This window comes from Camelus dromedarius, chromosome 31, assembly GCF_036321535.1.
Source record: "Camelus dromedarius isolate mCamDro1 chromosome 31, mCamDro1.pat, whole genome shotgun sequence".
Classification (NCBI taxonomy): domain Eukaryota; kingdom Metazoa; phylum Chordata; class Mammalia; order Artiodactyla; family Camelidae; genus Camelus; species Camelus dromedarius.
The window spans coordinates 1,622,211-1,646,888 of record NC_087466.1 but is presented as its reverse complement, the minus strand read 5'-3'; the positions used below and the strand labels follow the sequence as shown (position 1 = coordinate 1,646,888).

Here is a 24,678-nt window from a genome sequence, read left to right as displayed (position 1 = left end):
CTCCCCGTTCCCGGCGTCCTCCGCGCTCCCCGTTCCCGGCGTCCCCCGCGGCCGCCGCCCTCCGCGCGGCGAGCCCCGCCCCGGCGGCGACCGTTAGCGCGGCCGCGGCCTCAGCGCCTGGTCCCGCCCGCGCGGCCTCTCCATTGGGCCGCGCGCCGTGGCCGCGAGCGCCGCGCGCCGCCGATTGGCGGCCTCCGCAGCCCGCTCCGTGGCTCCCCCAATGCGGGACGGCCGCGCGCAGGATTGGCCGCGCGCGCCAAGGCCCACCCTCCGCTCGCCCCGCGCGGCAGGCGGGTCCCGCCGACCGGAGAGCGCCCGCGCGGCCCTTCTGGATGGCGGCGGCGGCCGGGCCTTGAGGGTCTCCGCCGCGGTCGGGCTGCGGGCAGCTCGGCGGGCCGCGGGCGCCGGAGGTAGGTGCGGGGCGCGAGGGGCGCCCCGCGGCCGGGCGGGCGGGCGGGCAGCGCTGCGGCCTCCGGGAGGCGCGCCCTTCCCCTCCCTCCCTCCCGGGCCGAGGCCGCGGGCCGGACGGCGGGTGGGAGGGCGCGGGCGGGCCGGGCCACGCGGAATCCCGGCCTTTGTGAAGCATCATGGCCGAGGGCCCCGGAGCGCGGGGCGGAGGTCCCGCAGGGGGCGGGGCGGGGGCCGTGGGTCGCCGCGCTGGCGGCTCTCCGCTTGGGCGAACACCCAGGTGTCAGCAGGCCCCTCGCCCCGTGGGCCCGAAGCCGTAGATGGTTCTCAGGCGGGAAGGGGACGGACAGGGGCGGTGCTGCCCAGAGTAACATAGTTCGGGAAATCTGAGAAGTGGCCCCAGTCTTCTCCACCAAATGCTCACGACTGAGCATCATTATATGGTCTGGATGTGGTTTTGTCTAACAATGACCGGAACAGAAATAAATGGAAGGTGGCAACCTGTTGACAGTGATACCTGTCAGGTGTCGTCCGGTGGACTTGGGTTGCTCAGGGTAGGAACACAATTTGTGGTTCTGCATGCTTGCATGTTCCTTGTTACCTGGTACACGGCAGTCCAGTCTAGGCTGGTGACCGTGGCAGGCCAACCACTAGGCGGGGATCCTGTCCCCAGCCGCAGCCTGGGCTCCCAGTCACGAGCTGCGGGTAGAGGGGGCCAAACCTTGCCGCAGGCGTTCGCTCACCAGTCGTCAGTGCTGCCTGTGAGTGCAGTATGTGAGGCCTTCGGAGGATGACAAAAGGAGTGGATGAGGTCATACTGCCGCTGGGTTGGGCGGGGGGCTGCAGCACGAGAGGCTTGTCCAAAAGGCAGCAAGCAGCCACAGCACTGGACCATCACAGACGGCGCTTCCGAGCCACCCAGCAAGCGGACCTCAATGAAGGGTGCTGTCCAACCATGTGGGTTTTACTCTGTGCCAGGGATCCAGGGCGCCTGCTGCGAGTCTGCTGCTGGCTTGTGGTCCACTTGGCAAGCAAGGTTTGCATCCTGTGTTCAGTCAGCTGAAGCAGTAGTGAGACCGAGGGCAGAAGAGCCACCCTCTGAACCCTTTATGGCCAGGCAATCTGCAGGGCACCTCCCGGGGGGTTCTATAATCAAACTGTGACCTTGGGATTAGGGAAGTGGACCTGACTGGTTTGCCCGATCTTGGCCTCTTGTTGGAGCTGCCTTTGGGGATCTTGTCCAGCCTCTTGGCTTTAATGCACGCTCTCCTTGACATCTGCACTTGCACCTCCAGCCCTGGCCTTCCTTCTGAGCTGCAGCCTCCTGGTTCTCACTGACTCTCCCACATCTCCATGGTTACTCTGATGCCAAGTAGCCTTGCCCAAACCTAGACTCCTATATCCACCCACCTGGTGCTGCCCTCACCACCTTGGCGCATGACCATTCCGTCCTTGAGTCTGCAGTCACCTGCGTCCTCTCGTAGGTCTCCATGCAGCCCTCAGGACAGTTCCTCACCACCTCCAGCTTCATGTGCTGGCCCAGGCTGCCTGGTGAGCCCCTTTCCTTTGCTCTGGCCTTTGCCTCTCCTGCCTTCCACCCACCTATAGTTTTTTTGGACACATAGTGGTTTTTTAAAACTGCAAGACTGTAAAACCAAGGCAGTACAGACTGCACCCAGCCTGCCTGAGGGGTAAAGCATCCCCACTGCTTTCCAGCTGTTCGACCTTGAGCAAGTTGCTTAACCTTTTTTAGTGCTGTGTGAGAACTGGTGAGTGACAGTGCATAAAGCACTGAGAACAGGGCCTGGGTGAGGGCTGGCTGCCACTGCTGACCTTGGATCACGTGGCCTCACTGCCTGGACCCTCCTGCCCAGTGGTCCATCTCCATCACGATAAGAGCCAGGGTCCTGGTCTCACCCGCCCTCACTGACCTGGCCTCCCCTCTCCCTGCTCAGCATAGTGCTCTCACCTGCCACCCTGTGCTCCTACTCTGGGGCCTTTGCTCTTCGTGTTGCCTAGGATGCTCCCCACCAAACCCCACTGCCCACCTGGCCCTGTCCTCTGCCCTCAGGTGGAGGCTGACCACCAGGCCTTCACTGCCCACCCTTTCCTTGCTTTGTTTCCTCTTGAACGGGTCTCAACTTTTCTTAGTTGTTACTTGTCCATCTCTCCCGTGAAAATGTGAGCTCTGTGGCCAGGGATTTTGTCTCTCTCGTGTCTTCAGCATGTAGAGTGGTGTGTACCACATGGAAGGCGTTGATGAGGAGGGAAAGCCCACAAAGGAGCGGTAAGGAGCCTGCCCAGGGCAGCCCTTTCCACCGGGAGTCCTCAGCTGGGAGATGCTCCCCTGGGGCTGGGGAGGCTCCCCTCAGCTCCAGAGACCTTCTCTCCACAGCTCTGGGACCCTGCTCTGTGCACCCCTTCAAGGTCTCCCTTCATCAGTTATCATTTCACTTGGGCATCCTGCTTTGACTCTGGCTGCTGCTTAGCCTCTGAACATGGTAGCAGGCGTCCCCATCCTGCACCGCATGGCTCCCATGCCCCCGTCTCCTCACATCTTCAGTGTAGCCTCTTCAGCCCCCAGAATCACGGACTGGCTCTTGCTCAGGTCTTTGCAGACCTGTCCGGTGCCGGGGGATTTAGTTCTGGTTGTATGTGTGTTCTGTAGTGCTGGGCATGCCGATTTATCTGACCTCCTCTGAAGTGATCTTTCTTGGTTGCCAGGAGACTGGCCTTACTCCACTTGGTGTTTGCCGTGTCTGGCTGGCTGTCGCCTCCCCAGTGTCCACTGTGGCTCTGAGCCTGTCATCACCTGTGTGCCGTGTTTCCTTCATCCTGAACACCCCTGGGACACATACCTGTGAGGGAGGCATTGTGCTAAATTCCCACGAATTCAGAAATGGAAGGGCACCTTAGAATCTAGGAAATAGAGTGACAGATCTGTGGTCGTCCTCTTGTTCATGGTAATGCCCCTGTCAGAGTAGGTGGTCTGCAAATATTTGTTGGATTAATTAACTAAATGTAAACAGGTCTCTGATTTTTGTGTGGTGTCCCCTTGAAAGTAACCAGACACTCTGTCCCTTCATTGTAAACTTCAACGTGTTTCCTGTTCCGTCTGCAACAAATAGGTGTGGGCATGCGTGTGTGTCCACAACTGTGTGCATGGCATGTTCCTGCGTGTCTGCACGTGCTTCCGTTCTGATGCCTTGCCCTCCTGCAGACCTGGGTTTGGACTGCCCCTGGCCTGTCGTCTCAGCCTCACATCTCCCCTTTTGTCATGCTTCCCCCGGAGTGAACTTCCCAGAGTTGGCTCTTCAGCCTTCCTCTTGGTCTGCGTTCCCTCTCCTGTGGCCCGGTCGTTGATGCGTTCTGGCCGTCTGTATCCGGGCCAGGTCTGCCCAGAGGCTCCGTCCACGCTCCTCTGCAGGCTCCTGCCTGAATACTGCAGCGCATCCCCCAGGGGAGAAGGGGCAGCGGTGAGGACGGGGGAGGGTAGGAGCCGCGGTGAAATCTTGTCCTCTGTTCTTTCTTGTCCCTGCTCCGCCTCCACCTGTCAGCAGTGCGCTCAGTCCTGTGTCTGCTGTTCTTGAGGGCCAGCCTGCTGCCAGAGCCTCTCTCACCCCTCTGCCCTCTGGCCTCAGGTGCAGCCATAGGGAGGACTGAGCTGTGGCACGGGAGGCACTTCACCCCAGTGACTTCATGTTGCCCCAGGACTCCTTTGTGCCGTGGCCCCAGCTGTCTCCCGTAGTCCCCCAACCCTGGCCAGGCCCTCTTCCCTACAGCCCCCGCCCCCTCCTCTCCTGGGACTGAACCAGCTCGCTGCATCACTGTCCCTGTCCCTGTGCCCTGGGGTCCCGGGGTAATACAGCCCCTGGCCCTGCCTCTGAGGCCCTAGTGCCACAGAGCTGAGCCGAGGGCCCCACGCTTGCCCTCTGACTGACCCGGCCCTAGCAGGTGAGTGGATCGGTGTCGCTCTGGTGGCTGGAGGGAAGCCGCACGCCAGCTGTGTGCTCTGGAAAGGGCGGCCTTGCACTGCGTGCTGGCCTACCTAATAAACTGAGTGGGTGCTGCGGTGAAGCTTAGTGCAGTTTTTTTTTTTTCTTAAATCCTTTTTGAGTCTAAAGGTAGTACTGTTTTTGTGCTTCTGAAGTTGGAGTTATAGTGGACAAGTAACGTATTTAACTTTGGATTTAAATTATGATTTAGGTTCTGAAGAAAAAAGTAGAGTTAGATTGTTTTGAAACCTGAAAGGTTCTCTCAGGCAGTATTATTTCAAGTTTTTTAAATCTGCTGTAAATAGCACTCAACTCCTGGTACCAGGGAAGCAGAAGATTCTGCCATTTGTGACGATGTCTTTACGTCTCTTTGCAGGTGGAGGAAGACAGGTGCCCCTCGGGCACGAAGACAGGCTCGCTTAGTCGTCAGTCATTTAAGCTGAGTGCATTGTGATTTCCAATAATTGAGGCAGTGGTTCTAAAAGCTGTCTACATTAATGAAAAGAGCAATGTGGCCAGCTTGACTAAGCCGCCAGCGTGTGCAGCGCGGGCAGGACGGCGCCTGGGTCTCGGCGGACTTGTGCATGTTAGCTGTGTAGATTTATGTAAGGTTTTTAAAACTCTGGTCTTTTAAAGTAGTCTTACCCACTTTCACTATGGAGACATGTGAGAGTCCCTCTCCTCTCCCGCGTGAGCCCGCAGGAGGAGCGGTGATGGAGAACCGAGCTTGCCCCCTCCAAGTGCTGCCCCGTGAACAGTCTCCACCACCTCCCCTGCAAACGTCCAGTGATGCAGAGGTAATGGACGTTGGCTCTGGTGGTGATGGACAGGCCGAACCCCCTGCCGAGGACCCGCTCAACTTCTACGGAGCGTCTCTTCTCTCCAGAGGATCCTTCTCTAAGGCCCGCCTCCTCGTAGACCCGAACTGTAGTGGCCACAGCCCGCGCACCGCCCGGCACGCACCTGCGGTCCGGAAGTTCTCCCCTGACCTTAAGTTGCTTAAGGATGTAAAGATTAGCGTGAGCTTTACCGAGAGCTGCAGGAGTAAGGACAGGAAGGTGCTGTACACAGGAGCGGAGCGCGACGTGCGGGCGGAGTGCGGTCTGGCCCTTAGCCCTGTCAGTGGAGACGTGCATGCTTGTCCCTTTGGCGGGAGTGTCGGTAACGGGGTAGGCGTAGGGGGTGAGAGTGCTGATAAGAAGGATGAGGAGAATGAGCTGGATCAGGAAAAGAGAGTGGAGTACGCAGTGCTCGATGAGTTAGAAGATTTTACTGAGAATTTGGAGCTAGATGAAGAAGGAGCAGGCGGGTTCACGGCTAAAGCCATCGTGCAGAGAGACAGAGTGGACGAAGAGGCCTTGAATTTCTCCTACGAGGTATGTTGGCGGCCCCGCTTTGGAGCCCTCTTAGCAAAACCCAGAGAGGTATTTGGGACCCGCAGTATCTTTTGAAAGCTAATGTTGCAGAGGAAAAAAAAAAACACCCATGTGAGAAGAGAAAGCTGTAAGGAGTCCAGGTTTCCAACTTTGCTAATGACAGTCTGGCTGACAGGTCTGCCTCGTGCCCTTGTCCCAGCTGAGCTGGAAGGAGCTGCTGGCTGCGCTCCCCGGTGGCGCGAGCACCGCCTGAGTGCGGTTCAGCTGTCGGTTTCACCCCATTTGTTTTTCAGATGATCCCGCACCATAGAGGCCCACCTAGGCCCCCAGGGCACTTCCGTTCTGTGTCATCACTGATGTCTCCCTGTGACGCTTGCCTGTGGGGCAGGAGCGTGGGCGTGGGGGCCGGGGTCTGAGCAGCATGTTTTGCAGGATGACTTTGACAACGATGTTGACGCCCTACTGGAAGAGGGCCTCTGCGCTCCCAAGAAGAGGCGGGTGGAGGAGAGGTATGGGGCAGACAGCGACCATCCGTCAGATGGAGAGACGAGTGTGCAGCCCATGATGACCAAAATCAAAACAGTGCTCAAAAGTAAGTGGGGTCAGAGAGTGGGGAGTGTTTGCGGCGGTGCGGGTGCTGGCCTGAGAGCCCTCAGGGTGCCAAGCAGTGGTCAGGGTCGGCCGGTCTGCTGAAGGAAGACAGACCAGACATGAGCACATGTCCAGGTGGAGGACAGCCCAGCAGCAGGTGGCATGAGTGCTATGGAGACTAGAGGGGCTGAGGTCGTGCAGCATAGTGGGGCCTTCCAAGGTGGGTCAGGGACCCAGGAGCCAGGGAGGAGGCAGCCAGGGGCATGGAGGCCAAGGCTAGGGGTGGGTGTGGTCCAGGTGCTAGCTTCTGTGCTGAGAGTCAGGGAGCCGCTGGAAGCAGACGTGTCTGAAAGCCTGGCTCCAGTGCACAGCATAGGTGGTGCACTTCCGTGGACAGAGGTGGAGGGATCGGGTGGTGGTGAGGGGGTACCGTGCCCTGCAGGCCCCACTGATGCGATGAGGTCAGAGGGTCCTTGTTGGTTTCTGTCTTGGCCTGGAGGCGCCGGTGAGTGTCCAGGTGGCGTATCAGGTGGGCAGGCAGGCAATAGAAAGGGGCTGAGGAGACACATGGGGACTTGGCTCAGAAGGTGGCGAGTGTGACAGGAGCAACCTGGGGGCCACACATGTTGGCAGTGCTGGGCCGGGCTCTGTCCAAGTGGGGTCTGGTCCCTTGGACTCTGGGAGTGCTGTCTGAGCAGACAGCCGCCTTGAGCAGCGCCCAGGTCAGCGGGATGCCTGGCCAGGCCTGCAGGTGCCTTTCCCACAGCCTCTGCCTCGCCTGCCTTCCCTGTCATCCTCCCAGGAGCTGCCACATGGACTGCGCCCACCTACGGTGTAAGCCATACACAGGCTCTTTGGCGGCCGGGCCAACACTGTGACTCCTTGCATTGAGCAGGTTTGAGGTGGCTTCAGGCCCCACCGGGGGAGAGTGTCTGGCAGTCCGCGGCTGTCCAATCTCGCACAGCTCCCAGGGCCGCCCCACACCCAGGTCCATCCGGTGTTGGCCTGGCACTGGGGTGCCGCTCCCTTTTCCACGAGAGTCACTGGTGCTGTTTCACCATGTAATACATGTTTTTAGAGTTCACTTGGTTTTTCACTTTTGTTTCTAAATTTTTAACTTGCTCCTGATACCTGTAAGAAAATTAAGTTTTAGTTAAATCTTTGCCATGTGCTGTTCCCAGCAGCCAAGCCTGTCCGTGGCGGATGTCAGGTGGATAACGAGTCTGATGACTGTGAAGCAGGAAAGGGCAAGAGTGGTGTCTTACACTGACTTAGAAGGTGGTGAATTTGAAGTGGTGCTTTGTGCGCTGGTGGAAGTGTTGCCACCTGGTCATGGAGCAGCGGTCCACTGACATGCAGTTATTAGCAAAGCCTCCCCAGCCCCTGCAGTGCCTCTGACCATGGCGAGGCGGGCAGGCAGGGGGCCCAGTGGCCATGGTCCTCGCCAGCTGTGAAGGCAGAGCCAAGGTGAGGCCGTGCCTTGCAGAACCCTGTTCTGGGCTCCTTGGCGTGTCTGCCCTGTTCTAGGCGGGGGGTACAGCAGTGAGCAGGACGGACGGCTTCCTGCTGCAGGAGGGACTAGAGTCTAAGTCACACACAGACGGCAGACAGCACAGTTGTGCACGTGGGAGGTGCCTCGTGGAGGCTTGGCAGGGATGGGCTCTGCCCAGGGGAGGGCGCAGTGTTCCCCTACTCCTGCCTCTTAGGGGTCCTCTTTTAACGTTTGGTCGACCTCACTGCTGCTGTCTGTCGCGTGTCATGACTTAGAAAACCTCCTGATAGTGTTCAGGTGATGGTTGGTGTTCCTGTGCTTCGTGCAGGTCGTGGCCGCCCCCCGACAGAGCCGTTGCCCGATGGGTGGATCATGACGTTCCATAACTCCGGAGTCCCTGTGTACCTGCACCGAGAGTCGCGGGTGGTCACCTGGTCCAGGCCGTACTTCTTGGGAACGGGAAGCATACGGGTAGGGGACGTAGCGGCTGTGCACTTAGTCTCGTAGGTTTGCAGGAGGAGCGTGCACACCTGCACACGCTGCGGTGCAGCCCAGCAGAGGCAGGTGAAAGACGTCGGACGGGCAGACCAGGGCCGGGCTTGTGATGGGTGTTGCAACTTCACTGTCCACAGAAACACGACCCTCCTCTGAGTAGCATCCCCTGCCTGCATTACAAGAAAATGAAGGACAACGAGGAGAGGGAGCAGAGCAGTGAGCTTGCGTCTGGTGGGGAGGTATCCCCGGCCAAGCCCCCGAGCCGGTCTGCGGAGCTGGAGCCCCCGCCGGAGGAGCCCGACTCCTTGGGGGCCGACTCGGGGCCCCCAGATGAGAAAGACGCACTGGGGGCCGAGGCCGCCCCTGGGGCCCTGGGGCAGGTGAAGGCCAAGGTGGAAGTGTGCAAAGATGAGTCAGTCGGTAAGTCTGCAGAGTGAACGTCGGGACGGCGGTGGCCTGTCTGGCCCTGCAGGCCTGCGTGGCCGTGTTGCCGAGGAGACGGCCTTTTCCTCTGGCCGCGGCCTCCATCTTTCTTGAAGTCCTGCTTTTCTGGGGCTACATCTGGCGTGCTCAGCGTCGGGTCTGCGCTGTGTGGCGTGGGTGCTGCCTTCTTCCCAGACCTAGGGCCACGCTCTGGGTGTGTGGTGTCCCCTCTCCGCATGTCCTCCTGGTGGCTCGCTGACTCAGCCCACCTGCTGCTCCTCTGTCAGGAGTGCTGTGTGTCCTCAGGATTCCCGGTTGTCTGGGCTGCTGCCTGGCCTGTCTTGTAACTCTTGTATGTGAGGAAGGGTAGGTCGGCCCCTGAGGGGTGGAAGGAGGCCCCTGAGGAGAGGGCTGTCATAGCTGGGAGGGGCCTCCCTGTGAGATCACTGAGCAGTGTGCTTCCTCACACGGAACACTGAGGGTGCTCCTGTCTTTCTGGAAACACCTGCCTCTCACCTCTCACCTTGTGCACTTGTTTCCAGACTTGCTTCTCTGCACTCATGGATAAAGAAGCTTGTGGTTTCGGTTCATATTTAAGTGTGTTACGTGGCCCACGTTGATTGCCACACCCCCTTCCGCTGTTGCTTGTGGGGCCGCCGCAGGGCTCACACTGGCATGGTGGGGCACAGGCAGGTCCTGGGTGAAGCTGATGGGAACCCTGTGTCCTCCCTGAATGGGGTGAGGAGGAGGGGACATGGCAGAGACCGGGCCGAGCCAGGCCTGTGGGGAGAGGTGGGGCCGGGCCTGGGAGCACTGGGGACTTACGGTGCCTCGGCTGCTGCAGGGCGTCCGGTGCCCATTTCAGAGGGAGGATAGTTTGTGAGGCTGCTGTCACCTCTGCTGCTGTTTTAAGCTTTTTTTCTTGCTTATTTTTGTATTCTTGTTCTTGCTTTGAATAAGATGAAAGGATGTCCCAGAAAGTTGTCCGTGGGGACCTGCCTGGATCATTTGAGCTGGCAGAGGGAAGGGGCCTGATTCCTGGCCTCCCTCCTTGGGGAGGAAAGGGCAGGGGCATCGTGCAGCCAGGACCAGTCCTGCTTGCCGGGCAGAGGACAAGACTCTCAGGCTGGGAATCAGTGACTCTGGTCTCTGGTGAATCTCTGCAGACCTCGAGGAATTTCGGAACTACCTAGAGAAACGCTTTGACTTCGAGCAAGTTACTGTGAAGAAATTCAGGACGTGGGCTGAGCGTCGGCAGTTCAATCGAGAAATGAAGCGAAAACAGGCCGAGTCGGAGAGGCCCATCCTGCCGGCCAACCAGAAGCTCATCACTCTGTCTGTGCAGGACGCACCCACGAAGAAAGGTGAGCTGGGCTGGGGGATTCTCAAGTCGGACCGGTCCTGCTGGCGTTCTCTTCACCCAACATTCTTGGGACTGGTGCCTGGCGGGGGCTGTGTCTGTTCACAGCCCGTCTGCCCTGCATGTGCGCCAGGTTCTCACCCGCAGAAGCGGGGCGTGGCGGGGCCGAGGGCTAGCTTGCCACAGTCACATGCCGCAGCTGAGACAGCCCCTCTTGTTGCAGAGTTTGTCATTAACCCCAACGGGAAGTCCGAGGTCTGCATTCTGCACGAGTACATGCAGCGAGTGCTCAAGGTCCGCCCTGTGTACAACTTCTTTGAATGTGGTGAGTGCCTTTTCGTCTCGTCCTGAAGAGTCAAGCCTGTCACCTTGGTCACGGGGGAGGCAGGAGCTGACTGTCTGCTGGGACAGAAATGAGGGTGAGGTCGAGGAGGGACATGCCCTGTCCAAGGGTGACCGTCCTACTCTCCACACCCCCTCCCCACCTTCCTCTTGTCCCTCCCTGGCCACCGCGCCTCCCGAGGGCCTAGGTGGATGAAGAGCTGCAGGCCTGCACCTCCCACCAGCCTCCCCTGTGGCTACCCTCCTTGCTCCTCCAGGAGGACCGGGTTTTCTCCCCTGGGAAGCCAGGACCTCGGCGTCACTCCTTTCTCCTGTGTCTTTGGTTCCCGCCTCTCACAGTCCTCCGTCTGCCCGTCTTTCTTAGAGCTTGATCCCTTCCCTGGTGGCTCTGCCTCTGGCCTCCTGTCTCCCCTCCAGCTTACTACCACAGGGCCCCTGTTTGTCCATTTCCTGGTTTGCTCTCTGCCTGCTGACTGTCCCTTAGCCCCAGCTCAGTGCCTTGGGAACCCCAGACCTCTGCCTTCCAACAGCAGCCCTGCCCCCACCTTGCCTGTCAGTGTAAGCAGATTGTGTGTTTGCACGTATGCTTTTGGTGTCTTGGCAAGTGTGTTTTAAAATAGCAATTTTAATTTTAAGAGAACCCAAGTGAACCTTTTGGTGCCTCGGTGACCATTGATGGTGTGACCTATGGATCTGGAACTGCGAGCAGCAAAAAACTAGCGAAGAACAAAGCTGGTAACGTACCCACTCGGTGTCGAGACCCCACCTTTGGTTAGGGACGGGCGGGGAGGGGCAGGCCTGTCTTACCTGTGTAATCACTTGCTTTGACTTTTTGTAACTGTGTGCTCATTAGGAAAGAGTCAAATAGAAAAAGTAGAAGGTGAGAAGTCAAAGTAGATAGTCCTTCTCTCGGACGGCTGGGCCTCCTGCCCTGTCCCTGACGCTCACAGGTGTTGGGTGGGGTCAGCGCTGCTGGAGCCCACCTGGGCCTCCTGTATTGAAACTGAGCACAGCGTGGCCGTGCTGAGACCCGCAGTGGGCCGCCACCATCCCCCTCAAGTGGAGTTGACATTGACGAGGGCCGTTCCGAGTCATTCAGACTCCGAGTGTGGACTGCTGCCCCTGGACGCAGCCTGGGAATGCCAGGGCTCTCTGGTTAAAACTGTCGCCCCTCCTGACCGCGTTCTCTCGCTTGCTTTTTCCCAGCACTGGTAGTTGTTGGAGGTCTTTTCTAGAAGCTGTCTGGCCCAGCACCAGCGTTGTTGGCCTCCTCTGGGGAGCGAGCCTCACGGCCGGTGGTGCTGTGTGCGCCCAGGCCCCCCACCTGTGGGCTTCTGCCTCTTCCCGGGGGCGGAGCGGGTCAGTTACCTCACACCAGAGTCTGACTGAGTCTTGGGGGATCTGTGTCTGCGCTCCCAGGGCTCAGGGGTTCCCTGGCTGTTGCTTTCCTTCGGTGGCGAATGTTAAAGACGATTGGAATCCGGCGTCCCTGTCTGTCCTCTGCTGCGGGCGGCCGTGCTAGGCTCACACACTTTGCCCCAGGCTCCCTTCCGTTTTAGAGAGAACCTCCCAAAGGCCTTTTCCAGCGCTACAAACGGGGTGTTCCGAGCTTTGCAGCCAAAACCTGCGAGGGGGCCACGGGCAGCGGGGATGTCCTCCTCCCCGTGTGCTCCCCACTGGACGCCTGCGCCCCAGTCTGCTGGCACTGACACCCGGTGCTCCCTCCCTGGATGCTTCCCCAGAGTATCTGGCCTTTGGGGCCCTACCTACTCCAGGTCCTGCAGATCCATCTGCCTGCCCACCATGGGGCCCCGTGTGGCTCGTAGGGCCGCTGTCCTCGCCCTCGCCCTTGCCTATGCCCTCGCCCACACCCTCACCCTCAGGGTTTCTCTTTCCGTAGCTCGGGCTACGCTGGAAATCCTCATCCCTGACTTTGTTAAACAGACGTCCGAGGAGAAGCCCAAGGACAGCGAGGAGCTGGAGGTGAGTGCCGCCACCCGCCCGTCAGCCGGGCTGTCCAGCCTCCAGGTGCTCCTGCCTCCTGTTCGTGAGAGGAGGCCTGCCTGTCTTTGCGCATGCAGGCCGAGAGGTCGCTTCTGTCAGAGACGCTTGTCCCCGCGTCTCGCAGTGGGCGGTGGAAGTTCCCAGTGCCAGGAAACGTGTGGGAAGTGAGTCAGGATCCTCGGGGGAGGGGACCTTTGGGGCGACATTGTCCTTTACATTGAAAACCATTTAAAACTACTCATAAACTTTTTGGGGGAAATAATGATACTGTGGTTATTTGTGGCAAGGGCTTCTCACTCTAAAGATTGCATTCTTTTTAGAACACCTTTATTGGTGTGTAATTTATATACCATAAATTTTGCCCTTTTAAACTGTGCAGTTCAGTGGGTTTTTGTAACTTTGAATGAGAGTTGTACAGCCGTCCCCAAAAGAAACCCTGCCCCATTAGCAGTCACCCCCACCCTCCCTGTTCCCAGCCCTCCACCCCGGCCACCCCCATGCTCCTTTCTGTCCCTGGATTTCCCGGTTCTGGGCATCCACTCTCGGGGGACTCAGCCGGCTGGTGGCCCTTTGTTCCCGGCCTCCACGGAGCTGGGGTGAACTGTGGGTCCTGTCAGATTGACAGGGCTTCTCTCCACTCCTTGTTTGCTGAGAGTTTTTGTCAGGAATGGATGTTGGGTTTTATTTTTTCTGCTTCTGTTGAAGTGATCACGTGTTTTTTGTCTTTACTGATATGGGGGTGTGTTTTGTTGACGTCTTACTGTTAAACAAACCTTCCTGGGATAAATCCCACCTGGTCATGGTGTATAGTCACTTTTATGTGTTGCTGGATTTGGCCTGCTAGTATTTTGTTAAGGGTTTTTGCAGCTGTATTTATAAGGGATACAGGCTTGTATTTCTTTCCTCGTGATGTCTCTGGTGTTGTTACCAGGGGAATACTGGCCTCTTCCGTTGTGTGGAATTGTTTGTGAAGGATTGGTGTTTTTTTCAGCATTTGATAGAATTCCCAGTGGAAACATCTGGGCCTAGATGCACACTCACTGTGCCCCCTGTGACCCACTTGGTCTCAGTGAGGTCGTGAAATCCCCACTGGGCCAGGGTCAGTCTGACTAAAGTCTTGTCACTGTTGTTCATCTTTTCAAAGGTCCAGCTTGTGGTTTTATTGATTTTTCCTGTTGGTCTTTTATTCTCTACTTACATCTACTCTAGCCTTTATTATTTCCTTGTTTCTGCCCACCTTGGGTTCAGTTTGTTCTTTTTTCTAGCTCCTTAAGCTTAGGGTATTGCTTTGAGATGTTCTTTATAAACACAGAGTTTACAGCTATGAATTTTCTTTTCTGTTCTACTTTGCATCCCATGATTTTGCCTCAGTCTGTGTTGTGTCTCTGTTTTCATTCCACCTTCAGGCACTTTTCTAGTCTTTCTGGTGGTTCCCTTTGTGAACGACTGGCTATTTTAGGAGTGTCTGCTTTTCACATGTTTGTTAATCTCCGAAGTTTTCCCCAGTTACTGGTGTCTGGTGTAAGTCCACTGTGGTTGGTGTGATTTCAGAAGGCATTTGTAAGTTTATCAAGGCCTGTGTGGTGGCCACATGTGAAGGGCAGAGTAACCAGATGTCTGGCTGGAGCTGGTGTGGTGTTGCTGTGCTCAGTCCTTGTGGGTCGGCTGTCCGTTGTTGCGAGCAGGTTCTGTTTCTCCAGTTTCTCTTGTCTCTCCAGTCAAGTTTTGCTGCATGTATTGCGGTGTTGAGGCGCGTGCATGTTTGTGATACTGTGATGTAATGAGAGGTACCTGTTTGGTTTGTATCCCCAGTTCCTGTAGTAGCTCCAGGTGCTGAGGGTGAAGGGATGTCCTGCTGTTTGGCGTCCCCCAGCTGCACCTGCATATGTTCCCACTGTGATGCCGGGGGGCCCTGGGGGAGGGGGTGCTGGCGGCCAGGGACCCACCCGTGCAGTTAGAGGCTGGGCTTTAGCCTCATCCTCCCCCTCTCCCAGGGTCAGGGAGGGGCGATGTGGGAGGCTGGGTTACTCACCTGTAGCGTGGTGTGGTCGGTGGAGCCCGTGTGCGGCCCCCATGAAGACCATGTTGGGTGCACTGAGGAGCCCAGTCTGGTGGGCATGTGGGTGTTGGGAGGCAGCGCTTAGAGAGGGCAGCTTCTGGTTGCTGGGATCAGTGCCGCCTTCACCCACTACGGTGGGGTGCGGTGATGCAGCCACAAGCCGAGGATGCTGGGGGCTCCAGAGGCTGGTGAGTCCAGGAAGGGTCCTCCTGAGAGGCTTCTAGGGAGCGGGGCTGGCCAACACCTGGCTCCCGGACTCTAGCCTCCAGAGCCAGAGGATACGGGGCTGTTGTTCTCAGCCCCTCCAGCGCTGTGGTTCTCTGTTACCGCTGCTGTGCGAGACAGACAGCCCCGCCAGGGAGGCACTGGGCCGCTGGGGTCAAGAGCCACCTGTGGGCCATGTTGGCCTCTGCTCCGCAGAACTCCCTTTTTCTCTTAAACTGGTTGGGTTAGTCACCCTGGGAACCTTCCTGTTCTGTTGTCTCTGGTCAGCTTCCCTCCTGTAACCTCACAATGATTTCCATGTTTTTCCTGAAGGTTGTGTATCTTGAGATTCCTGACCAGCTGTCTGAGCAGACTCAGACTCCGAGCAGGCTCCCTGGGCAGGCGGGCAGGCGGGCAGGCGGCCTGGGCCGTGGCCACCACGTCGCATGGGAGCAGCTCCATGGGGCTGTGGTTGCGGTCCCGGATGACAACCGGCTGCTTTCTTTTGTAGTACTTCAACCACATCAGCATCGAGGACTCGCGGGTCTACGAGCTGACCAGCAAGGCCGGGTTGCTGTCTCCCTACCAGATCCTCCATGAGTGCCTTAAAAGGTGGGGCGGGCTCCCCCGGGTGCCCCGCACACCACCGCTCCCATCTGTCCACCCCGCTGGGGGGCGTGTATCCAGAACCCCCTCCTCTCGAGCTGAGAAGCAGTTTGGGGAGAAGAGCTGGCATCTTGTGGGGCCCTTGGAGGGTTTTCTGGAAGGAGCCATTTCCTCCCGCTCAGCTGATGTCAGCGGCTGTTCCTCCCACAGAAACCACGGAATGGGGGACACCTCCATCAAGTTTGAAGTGGTTCCTGGTAAAAACCAGAAGAGTGAATACGTCATGGCGTGTGGCAAGCACACAGTGCGCGGCTGGTGTAAGAAGTCCCCACCCCCAAACACACTTTCAGTGGCCCTGGGACCACTGCCCTGCTATCGCCCCAGTATCAGCTGTGCGTCCCAACTGCCTGCAGTTGTGCCCAGCATCTCATGCTGATGTTGAAACACAGCCAGCCTGAGGCGTGGCTGTGGGCGTCCGTCTCCTGAGCCTGGGCTGGTCGTGTTGGTGAGGCTGTGTGCTCCCTCCTGCAGTCACTGCCCCCGCCCAGCCCTCGGTCGTTGGAGGGAGCAGGGGCGCTGGCTGTGTTCCTCACCTCAGTTGGGTTCTGGATATAACCTTATTTAAAAGAAACTTCGTGTAACTCCTGTAAACACAAGACCAGTGCTGGGTAGGTCAGACGGTAATGCACAGAGAGGTCCTGGGAATTTGAATAACCATTCAGACCTGGATGTGCCCTGTGCCCCAGCAGATACCAGTCCTTGCTGGGACCAGTCCCCAGCAGGTGGACAGGGCGTGGGACAGAGGAGGGGTCCTGGCGCCGTGACCCCTTGTCCGAGCCAGAGGCCCTCTCTGGGAGGAGGCTTGGCCTTGGCCCACTGGCCAGAGGTATCTCCAGACCCACTCTGGACCCTGGTCCTGCCTTACCTCCCTCTGGAAACCTCTGTAGCACATGATATCCTCTGGACACACCCCCGGCCCCCACCCCCATGCCAGCCCTGCAGGACACCTTGTGTGTGTGTCCGCAGGTGGAGGGTGGTGGGAGGGAGGCCACTTACCCTGTGGATTTGGACACATCCTGACCTCCCACAGCCTCTGCTGGGCTGTTGTGCAAAACGGGGCAGGGCCAGAACCTGGCCTCAGGGCTGAGGTGTGGCGCCCAGTGCAGGGGCCGAACCTGCCGCCCCTCCCTGTCTGGGTGAAGTGGCCCTGGGGATGGCCAGTGTTTGGACTTCCTGTCTCCTCATAGGTAAGAATAAGCGAGTTGGGAAACAGTTAGCCTCCCAGAAAATCCTTCAGCTGCTGCACCCGCACGTGAAGAACTGGGGATCTTTGCTTCGCATGTATGGCCGCGAAAGCAGCAAGATGGTCAAACAGGTAAGCGGGGGTCCTGCCGTCAGGGGTGGACTCTTGGGCTCTGGGGCATGTCTGGCTGGGTGAGGCTGCGTGGGGAGGGGGCTGGAGTGCCGGCAGAGGCAGGAGGTGTGGGTGAGGGAGGGGAGTGAGCAGGCGCGCCCAGGCGGCTCCCCTGGCTCCCCCTGCAACCGGCACCAGTTTGCCTTTGGGCAGCTCCTGTGTGTCACCTGTTTTGTTTCTGCTGTTTTGCCAAGATCTCGAGATTTTAGCCAATATCCTTAGGTTTTTGTGCTTTTGGGGTGGAGAACAGGGAAGTGAGGTTTGTGTTCTTGGATTTTTCCCCCTGATGTTAACATGAGTGGTCTGGATCGTTGGCACCCCAGTAAGTGGTGGGCGTAGGGGGTAGGGGCTGCAGGTGGTGACCCCTAGGACCATGCTGTGGGCCCTGAGGCTGTCCCTGCAGAGCTCCTTGTTCTGGGCATGACAGGGCAGGCGAGGGAGGCGACACTGGCCCCAAGTGCTGTCCTGCTGGCAAGATTCTGCTCTGGTCACTTCAGTCTGAGGGCTCTGGGCACAGAGTGCCCTGTTGATGGCTGTCAGGGGCTGTGCCCAGGGCAGGAGCAGAGGCTGCTCTGTGCAGGGAGGAGGCCATGTGGGGGTGACATGGTCAGCAAGGGAGCGGGGACTGTGTTGGCCTGCATATGGGTCGAGGGTGGGCTGGCCGGTGTGCCTGGGGCCCCGGGCTGTCCCGCCAGCAAGGTCCTGCTCCCCAGGAGACCTCGGACAAGAGCGTGATTGAGTTGCAGCAGTTTGCCCGGAAGAACAAGCCAAACCTGCACATCCTGAGCAAGCTGCAAGAGGAGATGCGGAGGCTGGCGGAGGAGAGGGTGAGGCCTGGGGCCCACCGTCCTCACACATCAGGCCTGCCTGCCTCTGGGCTGCACTTGGTCTTTGGTTAAATTTGAGACCTGGCAGCCCTGGCCTCCCGTGTGCTGACCTGGGGTCCCTGTGGGTCCCTCACCGGGGTCCTCAGGGGTTCTGTGAGGGAGTGTGGGTCTCGTGCCAGGGAAGCTATGTGGTCCCTTGTGTCTGTGACCTTGATCTCTTGCTTCCGGGTGCATCCTGGTCCAGAGGGAACACTAGCACATGATGGCGTTCAGGGAGACTCTCCTGCCTGGCAGCCCACCCCTCGGGCCTGCCCTCCTGCCCGTCTGCTGGGCTTACCCCGCCCCCTCCCCCTCCCCTAGAGCCTCTTGCCCAAGGTTGGGCTGTGTGTTCCCACATCGCCTACATCCCTGACCTTGGCTGTCCTTCAGGAGGAGACACGGAAGAAGCCCAAGATGTCCATCGTGGCGTCTGCGCAGCCTGGTGGGGAGCCCCTGTGCACTGTGGACGTGTGAGGGAGGCGGCAGGACCGGGCTCAGGGCCGCCTGCTCCGCTGTGGACAGTCCACGCTGCTTGCTCTGCAGCCTCGGGCTCCAGTCTGAGGTCCTCCCCTGCAGCTGCGTATCTGAGATGGGGACAGCCAGGGCCACCCCCAGGTCTGAGCGGACGTGTTCCAGCATCAACTCAGCCTCCGCACTAGTGGAAGCCAAGAGCTTGGAGGTCGCTGTGGTCTCTGCTCGTGTGGACTTGCTCCAGACCCGTTTTATGAAGGTTTCCATGAATTTTAGTACATCACGTGCACTGACCAGCAGTGATAGTTGGATAACATGAAATGAGAAAGCCCTGCGCCTGCAGCTCCCGTGGGCACCGCAGGGCCCTGGTCAGAAGTGTGCGCCTGCACCCCACATCCCCTTCCCTGCCTCCGGTGTTTTGTTTTCTTCTCTGAAAAAGTTACAATAGTTAGGAAGGAGTATTTTAGACCTTTTTAGTTTAAAATAAGCTTCAGCATCAGAACTATTTTTCAGAGATTGCAGGCAAACCATCAAGGTGGATGATTCTTCACCTTGAAACGCATTGCCAGTGGGTGAAGTCACCTGGCCCTACCTGGCCTGCCATTCCTGGCCCCAGGCTGGGATGCGGTTTTTTTGAGCAAGTCTTAATGCCCCAAACACGCCTTCTTAGACACTGAGGCCCCTCATCCTCACTGGCCTCTGGCAACTTTTTACTAAATTTTTGCACAGTGAAGTCCATCTCCACCCATCAATTTTTAAAGCTTTTATGATATTTTAGCATTTGGGAAGAAACTTTTTCGATGAGAGTAGAAGATAGATTTGGAATCATGTAGCAGATATGAACAATTAATGCATTTTAGCTTGTGGACTTTATTTAGAGAAGACAAGGACCTTCAGTGCAGCCAGTTCTCAATTGCAGGCTGGCATGAACACGTGGAGGGAGTCCTGCGCCCTGTGTGATGGCGCAGGATTTCTAGAGCAGCCACCCTGTGTGGCCTGGTCTGGTGACCAGCAGTCTGCTTTCCAGGTGGCCCCTGTGGACGGGTGTGCGGTAGTCTGTCCCTACCCTGAGCCCCAGGGGACATGGCTGAGCTTGGGGCCCTAGGATGTCCCCATGTGAGCTGGTGGTGGTGAGCCATTGGCTCCTGCCCCCCAGCACCTGTTGAGGACGCATGTGCTCACGGTGGCACCCCTTCCTCACCCCGACATGACCGGGGTCAGCTCCCATGCTGACCCTTGTAGGACGGAGCCCACAGGCAAGTTGCTGTAATTACACTTTCATGTCTCTCGCCCTGTCTGCAGTTGTGAATAACCACCTGACCAGGACTGTTTGCCCTTAAAACAGCCAGATGCACCATCACAAACCAAAGCTTTGTGCACATGTTCTTAGAGGCAGGCAAGCCTCGCCACGGCCTTCCTGGGTCCCCCTCCCTCTGTGCCCTGTGTGCAGGTGCCAGTGCCATGTGAACAGTCACGTTGCGGGGGCAGAGGGCAGCGAGAGCCTGTGTTGAGGGCACCACTCCCCACATATTTCCCACGTGGCAGCTGGACCATGGCTGTAAGGACGAGCCCTGATTGTCCAAATGCATAAATTAAATCTATCCAAAAGGAAATGGTCTGTCTTACTTTTAACAGGGGGGGGGGGGGGGCGGCTGTGGACCCTCAAGTAGCCAGACCCTTTGAAGGCCAGGGCATTTGGCTGGACACAACAGTTCCCACTGCTGCCAAGTAATGTCCCAGCCCCACCCAGTTCCTGTGTCACCAGGAAATAGCCTCACTTCAGGGATGGGGCTAGGATGAGACTCAGGAACGGCTAAGCCCTGGGCCTGCCTGCAGTGGGGAATGTCAGCGGGGCTGGTGCTGTGCCCTCCACCCCGAGAAGACCCACATCTCTGCTTCTCTGAGTTAAACATAAAACTAGGTATTCTATCAACAGCAACTTCTGCTGGGACGCCTGATGGCACAGAGGGGCTGGGGGAGCTGCTCTGACTGGGCCAGTTCTTGGGGTGCCCTTTGCACCTGTGGAGGGGGGGCAGAAGGAGCCCTCGTGTGTCAGGCTCTGGGTTCTTACCACAAACATCAACAGTTGGGCACCTGTTTATTCTGTCCCTTGTGACCCAGCTGGCCTGAGAAGGATGGGGGTGAGGGATAGCCGGCCACAAGAGCCTACAGGGACAGTTGGTCTGGTCTTCAGTAGCTGCTGCCTGTGTCCTGGGGCGGGGAAGGGCCCTGGAAGCCCCTGGGCTTCTGCCCATGATGCAGTCCAGGTGCTGTTCTGGAAAAGCTGGTTTCTGCTGCCCCAGGGTCCTAAGAAGGCGGGGAGGCCTGGGTTTCCTGTGGGGTGTCATCTGGCAGCCCTGGTGGGGGCTCGGCTGGAGGATCCCGGGGCTCCAGGGCCCCCGTGCTGAGAGGGTGCTCCACCCTCTCAAACAAGACCAGCATCTCACAGTGCGGGGTCTGCGGGAACAGGTCCACGGCCACAGCCTTGACTGGCCGGAACGGAGTGCCCTTGACGCGGTTGGATGGAACCCTACAGAGGCTGTAGAGAAAGGGGTGCCATGGTCAGCCACTTGGGTCTGGCAGGGACTCCTGGGGGGGTGGGGGGAGGCTGGATGTCAGGCCCAGTCCACCCAGGCCTCACTCACTCCACAAAATTGCCCATTGCTGCCCGGGGGTTGCAGGAGACGTACAGGAGCCGCTTGAGGTTCTCGGCTCTGCGGATGGCCAGGATCACCTTGGAATCTGGGGAGATGCACACCCCTCAAGAGAAAGTCCTCCAGAGCCCCTCTCAAGGAGGAGATGGAGGCCTGAGCCACCCACGTGCTGCTGCCCCCGCCCAGACAGAGACCACTCACGCAGTCCGGCACGGGGCGGATCCAGGACAGCAACGAGCTGCTGGGAAGCCAGTCTGCTCACCAGGGTGGGCACCAGGTCCTCCGCCCTCCCACAGTGGAACTCGACGTTGCTTAGCTCTGCAGATAAGCACGGCAGTCCTGCCAGGGGACCCGGGCCCCCTCCCCATGGGCCCCCCGCCTGCCTGTCCGGAAGCCCACAGAAGGTGCCTTAGGAAAACCTTTCCCGTAGGGCAGCCCCAGGTGTCATGGGCACATGACAGATTTGCATGTAGGACCTCCTGCACCCTCCGCCCTCCTGTTGTGGACTCCCTTGCCACAGAGCACTGGCTCACCGTTGTCCAAGGCATTCACCCGGGCGTCCTCCACAGCCTCCTGGCACAGCTCGATCCCCACAACTCTCTTCACCTTCTGAAGCAAGGACAGGGCAGACCGATAGCACCCCACCCTACCCCACCGAGGCCTGTGCAGGGGGATGAGGGTGGGTGAGGAAGATCTGGAATAGGCTAGGGGTCACAGAGCAGGTGACAACGTGTGGGGAGGGCAGGAGGGCTCACCCGGGCCAGGGCCAGGCCGATGGTGCCGGTGCCACAGCACACGTCCAGCACTGTGGTCCCCGAGTCCAGCTGGGCCCAGTCCTGGATGACTGTATAGAGCACCTCGGCCGCGGGGGTGTTCACCTGGAGTGCAGGCCAGGACAGAAGAGCAGCCCTGCTGCCCAGGCCAGCCTGCCCCCAGTGCCTGCATCCCCAAGCACTCATCCGCTTGGGCACCCCGGCTCTCTCACCCCCTTCCCTCCCTCTAACTGCCTGGGCCCCCCCATCCACCACGCCTAGTCTCCGGGCTCTAGGAAACAACTCAGTGCCAACGCCCACCCAAACATGCTTTCTTCTGAGTACTGAATGTGAGGGAGCACCAGCCCTGCAGTGAGCACTGATGACCCCACCAAAGCCCCTGTCATCCCGACTCCCGCCCCATATATGACCCACCTGCTGGGTTGTCCCCAGGGTCTAACTAATGACAAAGGAACTGCTTGTGACCCTTCTCTACCTTACACCTTTGTGGCTCTCCGCCCGGGTGCTCTCCCAGACCACGGCAGGCTAACCCCTCACTGCCGCTCTGGCCCGCCAACCCCACGCCTATCCTGACATCATACCAGGCCTCCGTCCGTGCATCCTTGTGACCCCCAGGGGCTCTGGCTACCTGGAAGAAGGCATGAGGGGAGATCCGGAAGGTCAATCCCAGCAGGTCCTCGTGGATACACCGGTCCCCAGCCACGTGCTCCAGAGGCAGGCCCTCCTGACTAGGAGCCTTTCTGTGAGCAGTAGGGTGGGTCTGTCAGTATCACCAGTCCTCACAGGAACCTGCCCTGCCCCACCCCACACCACCCAGGCTACTCACCGTTGTCCCTCCTCCACGAAGTAGAGGCAGGTCACCCCACTGGCCTTGCCTGGCCCCACCATGAAGTGCTGGGCCAGAGAGGCCTTCAGCGCCGCCAGCTCCTCAGGGCTCAGTTTCTGGAGCAGGCAGTAGAGAAGACTGGTTAAGGCTGTTTCACAGTCCACTCCGGCCCGGACATCCCTCCCCAAGCAGGCCACCCGCTGGAGACCTGGGGGTGAAAGTAGGCAATGGCCATGGCTTGGCCACGGCGGCTGGTGCGCACAGTCAGCTGCTTCCAGTGGCCCGAGTACGTCTCGGGGTCGTAGGCCGAGTATGGAGTAGACCTGTGGGAGCCACAGACAGCCCTGAATGCCTAATACCTGCTGACCGGGATTGGACGATCAGCCTCCCTGCCCTCCTCCGGCCACACCCACCAGACCACAATCGCAGGACCCCCCCACCCCACCAGGCAGGACCCAGACTGCCTCATAATGTCCTGGAGCCACCAACCCAGCCATGTGTCCTACCGGATGAACTCCTGGAAGGCCTTCACCACCTGCTTGGTGGCCCCGGGGATGTGCAGGGTGTCGTATGGGGCTGCCACGGCACACGTCCCGCCCTTGTACTTGCCCAGTCGGCAGCCAACTGTGTTGTCTTCCCCATCCACCCCGATGCCGACCAGAAACTCACACTTGTTGCGGTACTCGGTCTGTAGGGGAGAGCCGGAGGGGGACGGACACATGCCCACCCTTAGCCTGCCTGGCCTGCACGCCTGCCTGGAGGGAGCACCGCAGCCAGTGAGAGATGGCGCTGAGCGAGGCCCCGGTTCCCCACAGGGCTTGACGGTCGAGGGGACAAGGCTGACAACACCTGTCACGTGGGGAATACCAGGCGCAAATGCAAAGCAGGGAGGGGCCAGGAAAAGCTATGAGAGCAGAAGGGAGCCTGACCTGCTGGGGTGACGGCCTGACCCCCTCCAGGGGGCAGCAGACCTTGTTGTGCTTGTGCCTCTGTGAGGGCAGCCAAGGAAGCGTGGCGCGGCTGGTGCTCCCAACTTCCCTGTGGGGCAAGGTAGGGCAGAGGCTGTGCTCAGCCGGCTGCCCCTGCCCTCCCGGGCCACTCTCCCCGACTTGGGATCTCAACGTCCAGAGTGCTAACAACAGGGATCTTGGTGGCTAGCTCCCCAAGAGAATGTCCAACGCACAAGGTGGGCTGTGCGAGCAGGGAGCTGACAGGAGCTCTGCCAGGGGTGCCCACACCCACACTCACTTGGCCAGCTTCTGCAGCACCTGCTCACACTCCATCCGCTTCCGCTCAAGCTGCTCCTGGTAGGGCACGGCCCAAAGAGGGGTGACTACATCAGCGATGCACGTGGCCAGTGGGGCCGGCGGCTCACCCTCATCCTCACGCTGCCTCTTCCTGGCCATGGGATCAGCCTTGGGCCTGGCCAGACGCACGCTGAGAGGGCGGCCCTTCCACAGGGCGCCATGCAGCACTCGAAGGGCCTTGTCGCGCTCGGCGGCGTTGCGGAATGTCACGAAGGCGCAGGGAGGCTGCCCGAAGAGTTTCGTTTTGTGGGGCTGCAGCCCAAAGCGGCCCAGGAAGCGCCGCACGTCGCTGAAGCTGGCGTGGCGCGGTACGTTCTGCAGCTCCAACTTGAAGATCTCCGAAGTGAACAGGCCCGCCCGGATGTAACTGTAGGGCCCAGGCGGAGCCCCAGGCCCCGCGGCCTCGGCGTCCTGCTCCTCCTCCTCCTGCTGGGGTCCTGGGGCCGCGGGGCTGCCCGGAGCGCCGGGGCCGTCCTGGTCGGGGCCCTGCACGTGCGCCCGGCCCTGGGTGGAGACGGCAGACAGGCGGGCTGGCTGGGACCTGCGCGCCCGGCTCTCTGCCCTCCTCGCCGCGAGCCTCCCGCTCCCGTCTCACCGCCCGCCCCCGGCTCCGCCAGGTTCTCCCTTCTCCGTACTCCGCTGTCGAGCTCGTCATCCATCGTCCGGTCCGTCCGTCACCTCGTCCAGGGCCTGGCACACAGGGGACGCGCGGAGAGCGGGAAGGCCGCAGGGCCTCTGGCACGGCGGGGGCGGGACTCGAACCCTCGGTGTTTAAGGCGGGGTCACGGGCATGGGCTGCGCCGCCCGCCCGCCAGGGGACCGGGCCCGCGGATCGCCTCGACGGCAGCTCGGCTGTCGGCCGGCGCGCGCAGCCCATGCGGCGCGTCTCTATCGTCCCGACTTCCGGCGACGTAATCGTCACGCGCCGCTCCGACCCCTAGCCCGGTCCTCAAGCTCGAGGGGCGCGCGCGGCCGCGGAGCGGAAGTGCGCGCGAGGGCCGCCGGGAGTGCG

The 24,678-nt window shown here is 59.5% G+C and overlaps 2 protein-coding genes across 5 annotated transcripts; one reads left to right on the top strand and one right to left on the bottom strand.

The window, feature by feature from the left end:
• Positions 1-277: 277 nt before the first annotated feature.
• Positions 278-19,719, top strand: DGCR8 (DGCR8 microprocessor complex subunit). Of its 2 annotated transcripts, XM_064480959.1 has the most exons (15): positions 278-410; positions 4,780-5,008; positions 5,106-5,779; positions 6,212-6,371; positions 8,191-8,333; positions 8,495-8,777; positions 9,947-10,144; positions 10,364-10,465; positions 11,119-11,217; positions 12,383-12,465; positions 15,261-15,361; positions 15,566-15,672; positions 16,603-16,730; positions 17,483-17,596; positions 18,026-19,719. In XM_064480959.1, exons 3-15 carry the CDS (start codon positions 5,117-5,119, stop codon positions 18,107-18,109), a joined length of 2,265 nt encoding a protein of 754 aa, XP_064337029.1. In that variant the 5' UTR covers positions 278-410; positions 4,780-5,008; positions 5,106-5,116; the 3' UTR covers positions 18,110-19,719. The 2 variants fall into 2 exon arrangements, with proteins under 2 accessions (XP_064337029.1, XP_064337028.1); XM_064480958.1 differs by having other exon boundaries at positions 4,780-5,779.
• Positions 18,957-24,589, bottom strand: TRMT2A (tRNA methyltransferase 2 homolog A). 3 transcript variants are annotated; one of them, XM_064480960.1, is made up of 12 exons: positions 24,302-24,589; positions 23,608-24,170; positions 23,289-23,397; positions 22,866-23,047; positions 22,568-22,682; positions 22,360-22,475; positions 22,162-22,273; positions 21,516-21,638; positions 21,294-21,369; positions 20,962-21,099; positions 20,752-20,848; positions 18,957-20,645 (listed from the first exon to the last, which is right to left on the bottom strand). In XM_064480960.1, the coding sequence occupies exons 1-12, from the start codon at positions 24,323-24,325 to the stop codon at positions 20,414-20,416; spliced, it is 1,887 nt and encodes a 628-aa protein (XP_064337030.1). In that variant the 5' UTR covers positions 24,326-24,589; the 3' UTR covers positions 18,957-20,413. The 3 variants fall into 3 exon arrangements, with proteins under 3 accessions (XP_064337030.1, XP_064337031.1, XP_064337032.1); XM_064480961.1 differs by having other exon boundaries at positions 20,962-21,078; positions 24,302-24,586; XM_064480962.1 differs by lacking the exon at positions 20,962-21,099.
• Between the last annotated feature and the right edge of the window lie 89 nt (positions 24,590-24,678).

Bases quoted from the DNA above. Each gene is read 5' to 3' on its own strand.
- DGCR8 (XM_064480958.1), top strand. From the start codon at position 5,060: ATGGAGACATGTGAGAGTCCCTCTCCTCTCCCGCGTGAGCCCGCAGGA. The intron at 8,778-9,946 runs GTAAGTCTGCAG...GAATCTCTGCAG, and splicing joins GTGCAAAGATGAGTCAGTCG to ACCTCGAGGAATTTCGGAAC. The intron at 10,145-10,363 runs GTGAGCTGGGCT...CTCTTGTTGCAG, and splicing joins GGACGCACCCACGAAGAAAG to AGTTTGTCATTAACCCCAAC.
- TRMT2A (XM_064480960.1), bottom strand. From the start codon at position 24,325: ATGGATGACGAGCTCGACAGCGGA. The intron at 24,171-24,301 runs GTACGGAGAAGG...GTCTCCACCCAG, and splicing joins ATGACGAGCTCGACAGCGGA to GGCCGGGCGCACGTGCAGGG. The intron at 23,048-23,288 runs GTCAGGCTCCCT...TCTCCCCTACAG, and splicing joins TCAGGCCGTCACCCCAGCAG to ACCGAGTACCGCAACAAGTG.